This window comes from Labrus mixtus, chromosome 22 (assembly GCF_963584025.1).
Source record: "Labrus mixtus chromosome 22, fLabMix1.1, whole genome shotgun sequence".
NCBI classification, from domain to species: domain Eukaryota; kingdom Metazoa; phylum Chordata; class Actinopteri; order Labriformes; family Labridae; genus Labrus; species Labrus mixtus.
Window position 1 is genome coordinate 12,473,715 of NC_083633.1, and position 14,152 is coordinate 12,487,866.

General features: G+C 40.9%; 1 protein-coding gene across 2 annotated transcripts in view; it reads right to left on the reverse strand.

Moving 5' to 3' along the window:
• Positions 1 to 1,284: 1,284 nt before the first annotated feature.
• Positions 1,285 to 14,152, reverse strand: part of tafa5a (TAFA chemokine like family member 5a) — a 152,208-nt gene continuing 139,340 nt past the window's right edge. Inside the window, exons 4-6 of one of the 2 annotated variants that reach the window (XM_061030062.1) lie at positions 9,509 to 9,725; positions 2,742 to 3,016; positions 1,285 to 2,639 (exon numbers count right to left, since the gene is read on the reverse strand). In XM_061030062.1, the coding sequence (XP_060886045.1) occupies positions 9,717 to 9,725 (9 nt within the window). In that variant the 3' untranslated portion in view covers positions 1,285 to 2,639; positions 2,742 to 3,016; positions 9,509 to 9,716. Of the gene's footprint in view, positions 3,017 to 9,508; positions 9,726 to 14,152 lie in introns of both variants that reach the window. The other variant, XM_061030061.1, reaches the window with a different exon arrangement.

The window sequence follows — 14,152 nt, forward strand, 5'->3', positions numbered from 1 at the left end:
TGTCCCTTCTGAAAGTCTAAGATGATCTATAATTCCAATAAAATGGAATAAAGATGATTTGTATAGCTAAGTAGCACCCCGAAAAATAAAATTTCTGTTCCACTCCTGTATATGCAGCCCAGTTTTACCACAAAAATTGAAAAAATCTTTCCAGATGTGATGAACACGTTTCAAGTAAAGACGGATGTGTGTATTATTATTTTGCAGCGAACTATATCTTCAAAGTTTACACCCGGCTTCCCCTGAGTTCAACCAGCTTTCTGACACTTAGCAAGGACTTTGTTTAGGTGCACCTTGGACTTCAGGAGCAAATCTGTTTTTGGTAATCAATTGGGATGGGTCAGGATTTTTGAACATTTGAAAAGTCATTCTTTTCTAAAGGGAAAATCAAAGTGTTCATGTGAATAATATCTCCACTTGAAACATTATTCTCCGTTGTGTTTACAGGCTGATGATTGAGCGCTTCTGAAAGCTGTCTGCCAACCGCCGTTGATCAACCAAAGAAGAAGACAGCATTAGTGCCAGATGCTGGTGAAATGGCGGTGGCCACTGTGGGAATCAGAACCGGAGAAAAAGATGCAGAGACTTCAAGCAGCCGTCAAAGAGTTCTGTGAGTAAATACCTCTGGAAAACTAAACAAGAAAATGAGGACACGTGCAAATGCTAGGTAAAACCACACACTTTGACTTGAAAATGTCATGGGTCTCTCTTGAGTTGTACTGATGAAGGAGGACGATGAGGCAGCGCAGTGAATATACAGATGACACAGAGCTCTCTGTCTGTCATGCTGCGTCCCTGACTCAATAAGGGGACATGAACTGTTGGTTAATAATGCAGCACAGTGAGGATTCTGAAGTTTCATAATGACGGTCTGTGTATTAATCCCACAGAATGTTTCTCATTCTTCATCACTTTAGTCCATAGTCATCTGCTCCTCTGTACCACTTGTGCACATCAGTGCATTCCTCCCTCTTTTTTTGTCTGTGCTGTATCGTGGCTTGATGTCATCATTTCATGTTTGTAAAGGCTGATCAAGGTGAATGAGGCTCAGGTTCATCGGTTTGGAGATGCATGATCTGGCTAAGTGTGTGTGTGTGTGTGTGCGAGGAGGGTGGGGTACGAGATAGATTTGAATAATTGCCAGTGACTTTCAAATAGGAATTATCCTTGGAAAAAAATGCCCATCCCTATCATCAAACCCATCAGATCCCCTGGGGAAAGACAAGGAAGCGTTCATTTTGAGTCTTGCAGAAAGAACACATTCGAAGTGCGACCAGGGAGAAGATCATTTGACTTTTTACTTTGATGACCTTGAACACCAGGACCATCTCAATTTGCAGGGGGACATTTTCTTTTCATGTATTTAATTTATTCTTAAAATATTTCATGATAAAAAAATGTATGTAAATGACTCTAATACTTCTGCGATGCTTCCTCTGCTTTCTCTCTCTCTCTCTCTCTCTCTCTCTCTCTCTCTCGCTCTCTCTCTCTCTCTCCTCTTGGATCCGTCGCCGTCGGAGAGAGGCCAGATTTGTGCAATACAAACACAAGCACAAAAATAAATTAAGAGATCAAAAACCCATAGAGAGGAAATGAGTCAGTATTCCACACCGTGTACATTACAATATCATAGCAAATTAGCAGGTTTTTCAATGGCTTCCACTGACTACCATAGATTTACAATGTTCATTTGGCTGCGGATCAGTCCTCAATAAATTGTGTCACTTTCCTTTTTTTTTTTTTTCTCCATGAATGCGTCTGATAGACAGTGACGTGTTGATGATCATGAAAAGAAAGCGGCTACCGAAGTGTGAACAGAAAACCTGGGACTACGAGCCAGCAGTAATGAGAACAACAGCGTGTGTTCACATCCGACTAAACTGCCATTGTGACCACATTTTAAAGTCCAATAAGCTTCTCTACAAAGGTACAACATATAAAACTGTTAAATATATAACTTTTTAGGGCCTTTTTAAAATACATTTAATGACATGTCTTTACTCCATCTTTTTTTCAGACTCAGTAGCATTCAGACTCTCTGTAGATACTCATCACCTCTTTGATATGATATGCGCTCCATATCCAACTTTGACACTGTTCCTCGAAGCTGTCCCAAACTGTCGCTAGGTAAAAATGCAAATCAAGTTTTTTTTTTGATACACAGTTATACGTAATGTAATACCTAATATCTCCAGTTCCAAAATACAGTGGTGGGCTTAGTCTGAGAAAAAAAAAAAGTCTGCAAAGTTTTTAAAAGTACTCCTTTGATTGTGTTCAGTACACATGCCACCCGGCGAAAGGTTCAGTTTTACAGCAGTCCCCTTCTTGTGCACTGTGTCTCTGTGTGGGGGAGGGAGGGGGGGGGGGCAGTCGTTTGTCGGTGGCGCGCACAAATAGCAAGTGCACAAAGTCTGCGTGTGTGTGTGTGTGTGTGTGTCTTTGCCAGATGGTCCACTCCGTCATCATGATCATATTTGTTGTTTTGCTCTTTGGTCTATAAAAATATGGGAGGTTTACTCCAGCAGAAGGCCTATTCACAGCAGAGTGCGCTCAGTTCAGTTTTCATGGCCCTCATGAGGTGGTCCAAGCAGCGACAGGGTCTGGCGTCTGTAATGATCCTGTCTTTGCTCGTCGAGCTCCTTGGATGTGATGTGGAAAAAAAAAAAAAAAATCCCTTTTAGTCAAAGCAGTTTTAAATAGCAGGCTATCGAAAGAGGCAACAAAAAAAAAAAAAAAAAAACCTGCATTCATGGGATTTTTAAAGTGTCCGTTTCCTCCGTGGCGGCGAGCAGGCGCTGCTTAGTTTACACAGCAGGCAGATAAAGTGGAGAGAAGGTGGATGCCACATTTTGACCCGACGACAGATAGCAGGAAGGAGCAGTCCCGAACCAAGAGGAGGCAGTCACAGGAGATAGAAGGTGTTTTACGGCGAGCAGTTTTTCCAGTGTCCAGGGTAACACTCGCTCCTTAAAACTGTCCTTCCCCAGTTGTTCAGTCTCTGGCTGTGTTATGAGATCTGTGAATCAAGAAGAACAAAGCAAACATGATATGATGTTGGAGAATGATGTCAGTGTAAGACTATGGTAGATCATTTCTGAAGGGGGACTCGTGGAGGAAGTCATTTCATTTTTGTGTAAAGGTATTTTTCGGGCCTTCTTCGCCTCTGTTAGAACAGCTGAAGAGAAACAAGAAATGTTGGGATGAAGCCTGAGTGAAGTCACCCATCTGTAACTGAAGGGGGCTTTGGCTTTTTCATCGATGGCGATCGCCATGCTGGGAATGCTGTCTCAACCTAACTCTCAGTCGACCTAACAACAGGTAAAGAGCTGGAGCTGAGGTGGGTCTTAAGCCTCCTGACAATAGCAACACTGGGCCTGGCCGTCTGATTGGTCAGCTACACGCCTCACTATGAATAATTTATCCTTCATAAAATCAAAACAGAAGAGTTATCAAAAACAGTGTGTGCCAATAGAGACATAAGCTAATCAAACCAATTCTGTTTTGGAATCAGGATGTAAACATTTTAATTTCTGCTGTTAAAATTGTCTCTTTTTAATTGGTGTGTATGTGACTTCCAGTTCTTCTGCATCCAGCCTCAAGTGGACACTCTATGAACTGCAGGTTTTTGCACTTTTGCATTGGCTTCATTTTACAACATCGTAGATTGCTTCTCGAGTCTGACCAACTTTTTGCAAGCTGCGTCCTTATATTTTCAGTCCCAACAGTAGAACATGAGTCCTTACATATTTCTTACAGCAGGAAAGCACATTTAGAAAATTTTAGAATCATTCTACTGAATGGTGAATTTTTTTGATGTGCTCTCTTGCTAATTGTAACAGTTCATATCTAGTTTGTTAAAAAAAACAAAAGAAAAAAAACAGTTAAGTCTCTCTGTGTTTCCTGTTTTTAAGCTAAGCTATCTGGCTTCTGGCTGTTGTTTCGTAACCAACAGTAATCCTGCTTCCCTCAAATCTAACTGAGCAATGAGATTAAATAACAATCCTTCCAAATGTTGAACCACTTTTAAGAGTACAAATGCTAGTTTTCAGGGGAGCACTAAATACATTGTGTGTCCTCATAAGCAATTTGTATACCCATTTCTCCCTACCACATTGAGATGCACTCTGTGAGCTTTTCCTAAGAGTAAAAATAAAAACTGAACAGCTAACTCTCTCTTTGTTTTGCCTGTCAAATATTTACAATTCGTCAGCGGGTGTAACCCAACAACAAAGCAAGTCTCGCAGTGCAGAGAGTGAGAAACAATTTATCTACCGCAGAAAGACAAATCTGGAAGCCTCCTCACCATCTGGCCCCAGCCAGTCACACAGCCAACTTGCTGCAGACGCGGATTGCCTTACACGACTGCTGCATTGCCGCTGAAGCTTAATTCATAATAATGAACTTGTGATGATTTCACAGGGTGCAAATTACCATGAAAGGGGCAGGTGTTGGAAGGAGTACTAGCATGTATCACAGATGACAATGTCGGGATGCTGTGGGAATAATAAACATCTCGATGAGTGGGGGTTTAATAGAGATAATGTCATGGATTTGTAGGAGCTAGGCATGAAATGACCCAGAGGTGTAACAGCTTAAAGCATGGGCATGACTGTGCTAACTACTTGAATGTGAACGTTGCCCTAACAGGTGTTTAATCCCATTGGCCATATTGACATGACAACCATTTGCCTCTGACAACATTGTCATGAAGGGAAGCTCAAATGATGTTATGTTGTTGTAGTGATATACCCAGGCAGGTTGTAAGCTCACACAGGCCACATTTTTCAGAACATATCAACATGTTTTTTAACCCATAAGCTACTGTTGGACAACATCCAAATATAGCATCTACCACTTAGCCACTTATATACATATAGAGTGCTAATAATACCTTTTAAAAGTCTTACACAACACAGTAGAAAAGGGTTAAAGTCCCCATTAAACCCCATTGAACTGAAGTATCTCACTGCCGTGTCACGACGTATTTCCAACTGAGACGGGATAGAACTAATCACAAGAGAGAAAGCGGGACATACTGTACATTGGGACGAATGTGATTGAATCGTTAGCTTCGAAAAAGCTAACAGCATGAGGTTGCCTTGATGTAAAAATACTCTAGACAATGCTTTATTGAAATATATTTGACGGATAAATGAACATTTAACACCAGACCGCTGTAGTAAAACCGGAAAAAATTAGTTTTCATTTCACATTGATAATTCCCTTGCTAACATCACACAACATGCTAGCATTGAACCACTTCCTTGCTAGCGTTACCACTACCTATGCATTGCACCGTTCTAGCATTTCACACAAAAACATTTTAAGGTATAGCATTCAGCCACTTCCTAGTTATGTTGTAGGTCATTCCAGATGTGTTTGTTCACCACCTTATTTGCCTCTATGAAGGTTTATTCTCTGGTGGGCCCACTGCCCAACAGACCTGTAGTATTGCTTAATATGTAAATTATGTAACCTGAAACTGTTGTTATGTTGTTATGTTGTTGTAGTGATATACCCAGGCAGGTTGTAAGCTCACACAGGCCACATTTTTCAGAACATATCAACATGTTTTTTAACCCATAAGCTACTGTTGGACAACATCCAAATATAGCATCTACCACTTAGCCACTTATATACATATAGAGTGCTAATAATACCTTTTAAAAGTCTTACACAACACAGTAGAAAAGGGTTAAAGTCCCCATTAAACCCCATTGAACTGAAGTATCTCACTGCCGTGTCACGACGTATTTCCAACTGAGACGGGATAGAACTAATCACAAGAGAGAAAGCGGGACATACTGTACATTGGGACGAATGTGATTGAATCGTTAGCTTCGAAAAAGCTAACAGCATGAGGTTGCCTTGATGTAAAAATACTCTAGACAATGCTTTATTGAAATATATTTGACGGATAAATGAACATTTAACACCAGACCGCTGTAGTAAAACCGGAAAAAATTAGTTTTCATTTCACATTGATAATTCCCTTGCTAACATCACACAACATGCTAGCATTGAACCACTTCCTTGCTAGCGTTACCACTACCTATGCATTGCACCGTTCTAGCATTTCACACAAAAACATTTTAAGGTATAGCATTCAGCCACTTCCTAGCTTGTGATATTAGCATGTTAATGGCAGACTAGTAGCATAGCTTTTGTCTAATTGTAGCTCTGACTGTTGCTCATAGGTAGGCTAACAAATTATTGTTTTGAACTTGAAAATGTATCATCTGACAGTTTTCTATGAATGGTTTTTCAACTGTTGATTATTTGAAAGCAGTGAAACAATAATGATTTGCATGATTTCCTTTGTTACTAACAGTTAAATCCTTAAAAAAAAAAAACAAGGCACTATGACGTTGTTGATCGGCTTCGGCTGAGCGTGACGTCAGAGGAAAGTGGACCACTGTGTGAATACGGTGAATTGCAAGCTCCCTATTTCTCCTACGTCAGACCCTCCTGGTGGGAAAACTGAGATTGCAGTGGCATGAAATGGAATGGTCAAGAAGCCGCTGATAATACAAAAATATTGAACCTGTATGCAAAGGGATGTTGCAGAGATGTCAACGCTAAAAAATGCAAGTGAATCTAAATAGATGCTAAACATAGAGGTGGTGTTGTTTACGTACGTTGCCACAGTCTGTGTCTGCTATGGTAATTTTCTTATATTCTCTCTCTGTTCCTATCCCCTTTTTTCTCACACCCACACCGAGGCAAATGGTTACCCATAAATCTCACACGAGAATCTCATCTAAGGGAAATGCAGGCCTTCTATTAAAAAAAAGAGGTATACGGATGTCAGATGAATATGAGATGAATTTGCCCTATGAATAAAATTCACAGGCCCCAGGTGATTATTACCATTGGGTTTATCAGGAAACGACCATATTACTCTATTTTATATCTTATAAGAGTGAGAGAATATGCCGGTGTGCACAAGAATGTGGAGTTGAGGGAAAATGTGATGCAGAGCTGGTCTTGACTATTGAGCACACGGGCAAACTTTGAGTACAGTGGGGTCTGGCTGTTCAAACATGAGCAGAGTGAGACTGATGACTGCTGCAGGTGTCACAGCAAAAGAAGGGAAAGTCATGGAGAGAATCCATCTGGGTAAAAAGTCTAATTTGCGCAGACTTCTCTTGTTATGGAGTGAGCAGGCAATTCACTCAATACATATTGATATGTACCCAGCAGTGTTCAATAGAGGACAAGGGAAAAAAACATTTTATTTTAGGGACATTGCATTGAGTTTCCTGTCTCTGGGCAAAAGCTAAGATGCTTTGATGTATAAATGAGAAGCTGTATGCATTTGTCCAGGCCTTTCTATGCATTTTGCATGTGCATTCAAATGAAAGAGCAGCTACATCTGCTGGCACTAAAGAAAAGTAAAAACATTACATAGTACGGCGTCGCTCTCCAGCTGGGATTTAGAGGATGTAGAGCAAACGCGCCCCAAACACATGGCCCTAGCCTGACATTTCCACTCTGTGTGAACTCCTTTCCGTCTCCCTTCAAATGCTAAAGCACCGTGACACACTGTTAACGTGTGAATAGGCAACACATGAAAGAAAAATTGATCTACTTCCCTGCTCTAAACTCTTCATCTGGACTCTGATAGATGTGAACACTGCAAGATCTCAGGGGTATGCAGTTGATTAATTGATTGAATCATTTGCACATTCACAGAAGTAGGCGAGGTAGTGCTAAAACATCAGCTAATGGGATTAAACCCCTTTTTGCTCATCTGTCATTGCAAAGTGCTGCTGCTTTCTTACATCAACATACTAGACTTGTTTCTAATGCTTGCTCCTGCCCTCGCTGTTTAACGTTAAAGCCCTTGTGCAGTCATGCACACTTTCTGCCGGATCCGCTGCACAATAGCCCTCTTGATGAATATTCATAAGCGAACTTGTAGGTTAGGAATGATCCACAGGTTAATCAAGGAAGGGAAATTGCTCATTACATGCTGTGAAGTTAGATAATGCCTGGAGCAGATACTGAGATCAAAACACATGAACATGTATGCACAGGCCTCCAGACGCTAGGCCCTCTTTTCCCACATTAAGAGAGAGTTCAAAGCTATCTAGGGTGTTATGTCATTATCAAGCCTTTCATACTGTATTTCTTCTGAACATCAAAGCAAACACACTTCTCCATCTGCATGCTACAATATGATCGGAACTCAGAATGCTCAAGAGGGAACATTAAAACAGATTTAGCATTACGCTACGACAATGTTGGCTTCTGAAAAAGAACACCACAATGTCATTGATAAGTTTTATAACCCTGAATGTAACACTGTAATGTAAAGATCGTATCTGGTCACATTGTGTGTTCATGTACAGTAGGCTACTGTATTTTATGGGACTGGATGAGATCAGATGATTGCAAGCAATATGGAATTGTGTCCCTTCCTGTAGTACATCATGGGATCAAGTGCTTAAATCCGATCTTAGATAGCCTTCTCCTTTGGTAAATGGGCAATAAAGCTATAGGATGTACTGCGAGACTATCTGTGTTCACCGCATGCATTCCTTCCTGTGTCTATTTATAGTTTCAAATCTACTGAAGACTTGCTGTTCCGGCTGGAAAGCAGCAGGATAGGATGTTTTTCTTTTTATCAAAGGCACATAAACGATGGCAATATTGACAGACCGAATAGCCTGGTTTTCAGAATCGAGAATGAGACTGGGCATTTTTACGACTTTTCATCCCTTTTGTCTGCAATGTAAGTTAAATTTACTGCACAGCTACTCTATATTTCCAGATCACTTGCATTAATATCAGTCTGTCTGGCGCCTCGTCTTTTATTTGAGCGCACAGACGCCGTCTGACACAGTGCTTTAAAGACGATATCTAAGGCATGCCAATAAAGCAGAGTAAAAAAAAAACAAAAAAAACAAGCGGAAAATAAGCCAGTGGGGTTTTACTGGTATTGGATATACACATGGATTTCCTGTGTTTAAACACTCCCTGGGGAACTTGGTGAGCTTATGGAAAAACGAGAAAGGCAAACAGAGATATCAAACAAACAGATGGCTGTTTAAATTGTATCTTGATTTGTGTGTGTGTGTTATTCATGCTTCCTTTTGTTTGGATCTTCTGCTTGAGCTGGATGATGATGTGATTGTGGTGCCATAAAACGTAAATAAAAGTATAGTGATAAAAGTTGTCATGTTTTTTTTTTTTTTTTCAATCAGATTCTGAAAAATAAGTTTCAAGGGATGAAACTCAATCACCCACGCCAAAGGTCAATAGACTTATCTTATCAGAACCATTTTCACTGCCTCATGGTGAATAAGATGACCTTTGAATGTTCATTTTTGTTTTTATTTTAAACTTTATTAGGACCTTCCAATATTGAAAAACAGAAATAAAAAGATATGACTGGCTTCTTCTTTGGCCTGACGCAAAACTAACTCCACTGAAATATCTCCATAGACAGAGTAAAGGATTCCTTCATGGGAGGAAATTCATATTCAGTGACTCTCTGTCGTACCTTGCTGCCTCCATGAGGACCCTGGTGCTCTGCAGCTGCTCGTGTTGCGTCCTGCCTTTGAGGGACCAGGGTTTGGTTGGAGGTGCTGTGATGTTGGTGACGTTGGTAGGGTGGAGTAGGTGGTGTTGGTAGATGGTTTTTGGCTGTCTGTCAAGGGGTCGTCAATGCTCTCCATAGTGCATGAGTGTCGAGGGGGACTCTTGTCGCGTCATAGAGCCTGAGGGGAGAGAGCGAGAGGTTTGGTTATCAAGCCCATCATGAGGATGCATTGCTTCTAAATTCAGAGTAACAGTAACACAACCATCACCACTAGCACCAGTCATTATCAATTTGTCTTACTACATGTAGGTGTCATAAATATGTGGTTCCTTTTTTTTTGTACAAACCTGATGAGCTGTTTTGTGTTTGTGTTTATCACAGGGTGTCTGCTCTGTGTACCGGGTATTCAAACAGGAATACAACAGAGTCTATTTGCCATTCAGTAGCTCACATTTAAAGCCAAACACAAGATGCCTTGGTGATTGTATTAGCAATCTCTGACTTGTTAAACAATTTCATGACAATACAGCTAAACAATTAATGCACTCAAATCCATTATTTGAGAGTAAATTGCACTTTTTCTAATACTCGAGTGCCGGTGTATCTTCAGTGAATGTTGTACATTTTTACTCTGTTTGTTTACCCAAAGGCCCAACTAGAGACAAGAGTTGGAAACTAGCAGTAGCTATTAGCTCTCAGTTTCATTTAACATAGTTTTTTTTTGAAACTATGTTAAATGTCATTGTACCTATTAAATAAATACATTCAAACTTATGCTGCACCCCCAATGTCGTTTGAGCCTAGCTAATATGCTAATGAGATGATCAGCACGGTAACCAATGAACCTGCTAAACAACAGAATAACAGTGTTCTCAATGACCACAAACTCATTCATAGTCACATTAAACCCAGAGCTGCATCTGGTACAAAGACACACTCAGTGCTGCTAGCATGGCTTCGTTTTGGTCATTCAAAAAAATCACAGTGAAAAACATCATTCTTAAAAATGTGCGACTTTACTTGAAAACTAATTAACACCATGGCGTTAAAACCATTCAAATAATTTTCTCTTGTGTAAAAAGAAATGCACTGTTACAAGCTCAACATAGCTGTTGTTCTTAGCACCTTAAAGTTGACAACATTTGAGATACAATGTTTTCAGCATCAATACAATACTGCAATCACGCCTTTGTGTGGCAGAGCACTTTGTCCTTGTGGTGTTGGAAACACAACAGATTTCATTACAATGGTGGTCCATTAAAGGACTAACATATTGTCAGTGATGGGTTTTCTAGCCTCCATTAATGTGAGGATAATGTTTGAAGCTTTAAGTCACGTGACTGGTGCGGAGGCTTGGGAAGGCAAAAAGAATGTATAGGAAAGTAGCATCCATTATTGAACACTCTTTGGAGCTGCAGTATGGGCTTGTTAATTAACCATCTCTTCACAACGATGCATGATTACAACACGCAGGACAACTGACATGTTAAAATAACATGCAAGTTTCGGACACTAGCGTCCCTAATACAGCAACCGTGACACACTTAAAACAGTAAAATCCTGTCAGAACTCTAACTTGGTGGTGTTTACATATATTTAGTGTAAACCTTATAATGACCAAAAAAGGGAATTTTTAACTGGTTTCACAGCAGCAAAGAAGCACACTCATTTCTCTTCAACTATGGATCTTCAAATACTTAGACCTTGTCTACCTAGAACCATCTACAGCTTGAATACATGCGGCCAACAGGTAAGCCCTTACCGTTAGCTTTAGCAGCCACATGCAATTATGTCATGGGCAGCAGACGCCTGGAAGCCCTAGACAAGTTAATTTTCCAGGGATGTGGTTGCCTTGACACCCTATTTGGCCACGATGTAATGGCAGTAATTCTTGAATAATGGGCAGTGATCAAAATCAGGTATGAAATACAGTCAATGGTTCTTTCAATAACGGGCAGAGGCGTCTGGCTTAAACATCACCGCTAACTTAGCAGATCAGTCCCACAAGCTTTTGGTTTTTGATGAGAACCCTAAAAAGTCAGAGTAGTCCCAGTATCTTTACCAACTTCCAAAACGGAGATCTTGGTATTTTCCAAGGCCCAGATGATTTGCTGACTTGGCTCCATTTGCAAGGTCGGTGGCAGGCAGAGCTACTGGTTAACAGCAACAGTCCCTCTTTTTTACTCTCGCCCTTTCTCTCGGCCTGTCTAGGGTGGCCAAGCAGCTGTCCTCTTAGTGGTGTGATTCCGTTCAACCCACGGTTTGGATCTTTCTGCAGGGCCCAGAGGGATCAATTACCAAAAGCAGGTACCGACCCACAACCAGGGGGGGGGGGGGATGTGGTGATGGTGAGGCTTTGGGGGGGGGATCCCATCAGGGCCTTGCTTAAGATGCATCCACAGAGGGAGGAAGAGACAGAAAGAAAGTGATTGGAGGAGGGTGGGGGGTATAGGAGGGAGGGAGGTCCTTCACACTGGCTTAGAAACCCCAATGGAAAGAGCTTTTTCATACCCTGTCAAACACACGTTGTCAATGGCAGATGTATAGATGCATACTCCAGAACTTACATGAACAAGCAGGCCTGAGGTAAACTGTGTGAACAAACCTTTTTTTATATTATGAAAAACAGCCTTTATTTTCATGCATTAACATGGGAACGCGACTAGCACTCTGTTGCATGTAGACTATTCCCCTCACCCACACTCACACTACCTCAAGAGTGCATCAATATGCATTATGGCTCCACAGGAGCTCATATTATCAAACATTACACTCATTTAATAACTCCTAATCTTTTTTCCCTTTCTTCAGTCCATTCTGTCTACTAATCTCCTCTCTCCTCTCCGCAAAAGTCTTGATTACTGTAATCACTGTCTTTCAATAGGTGCCACTTGTGCTCAGAGCACTCTGTTCACAGCCTAAATACCCCCAATCAGGAGCCAACCCAATGGAACGTATGATTAAGACTAAGTTAAACATTTCAAGATTTTTATGCGTTTTTCTATGATTTTCTTCCAGTCTGACTCACCGTTTCTTGCCATGTTTGAAAACCATGGTGTGTTGTATAATTGCGTTGTATAAAACAGGACCAGTAGGTGTATTGGACTGCTTTTCAGGTTAAAAAAAAGAATCAACAGTTAGTGTCTTGTTGTGTACAAATATGTGGCTAAAGCATGTGTTTTTCATTGGATGTTTTTTTAAAACCACATGGCATTCAAGAAAAGATGGCTTGACAGTTTTTTTTTCTTCTTGCAGTTGGATTTCTTGCAATTATAACTTAAGCGAAAGAAAACAAACTTTGAAAAAGCTCTGTCCTTTCCTGCAAACGGCTTAACAAGAGAGCACTGCTTGATACATGCCAACTGAAAATGACTAAAAAACAAACAAATGTTTTTGCTGTGTATTTCTGACTGGCTCTCTGTCTTTAACTCAAAACTGTTCTTTTCTCCGCTCACACAGCTTTTCTGTCTCAGTTTTTTTTTAGTTTTTTTTTTTAGCCCTTATCGTGCTGTCACAAAAGCCGTCAGATAACCCGAGGTGATTTCGCATCTCTCCTCTAATGGTGCACTCACTCTCCCTCTTTCTTGCCGAGCTCCCTGCGTCGGCACATGCAGAGAGAGAGAGCTCCTTTAGTCGTTTCATCTGCCAGTCTAAAATGGTGGAGGGCACGACGCAGAGCACCTTCCTCTCTGGAGAGCGACAGCAGCAAGCCTTTCACTGAGAAAAAAGGGAGCTATAGGAGATGACTGCTGAGACTACATATCGCTTTTTGCAAAGGAAAGCGCTTAGGGAAGGTGGTAAAAAGGTAGTGTTTAACCGGGGTAACTGTGTGATAAAATATATATTCAAATCATTTAGCATCATAGAAAGAGGAAAGTGGGATGGCAACGTGAAATTCAGCCCCTGGTTGAAGCATCAAAGCGTTTCTCTAACCGGTGATTTTTCCAGATGAGCTTTCAAGACCATGACAGTATCCTGTTGTCAGGGCATGTATCCAACAAGTACATTGCTTTTGAGCTGCAGGTTAGACATACTTCACTTTTTTACTTTTTTCTTTCTGTACCTAACACTGGAAACTAAAGTGTCATATAAATCTGCTTTCAAAAGATCTACCTATTTTTATAATCTAGTTGACTATTACATGTACTTTCAGTCTAAAACAGCAAACAGTGAGGAGGCTATCCATTGTATTATATGGCAACAATGTTACTCAACCTGCACCCCTTAGTTACTTTTGTTAAACTGTTAAACCTGAGAGGAAGAAGGAGGACTTTTTGAATGGCTGTATTTTAGAGACGAGATGCGGGAAAGACCCGATTCAAACCCAAAGCCGCCTGCTTGGAGTACAAAAGCCTTTGTACAAGGGACACACCCACTAACCACTAGCCAACCGGTGCCCTAGAAGGAGGACTTTCAATGACGAAAACTTTGACTGTACGTTGTTGCTAGCTGACATCTGGTTACGTTACATTGCTTCTTTAATCAGCATCACACATAACTTTCCACCTGCCTCCACTTTCCCTCCACTCACTGCAGCCTGCAGAGTGATTAGGCTGAGTGAGGCCGCCTCTGTCTGATTGGACAGAGTGGAGCCTTCAGTTTGCA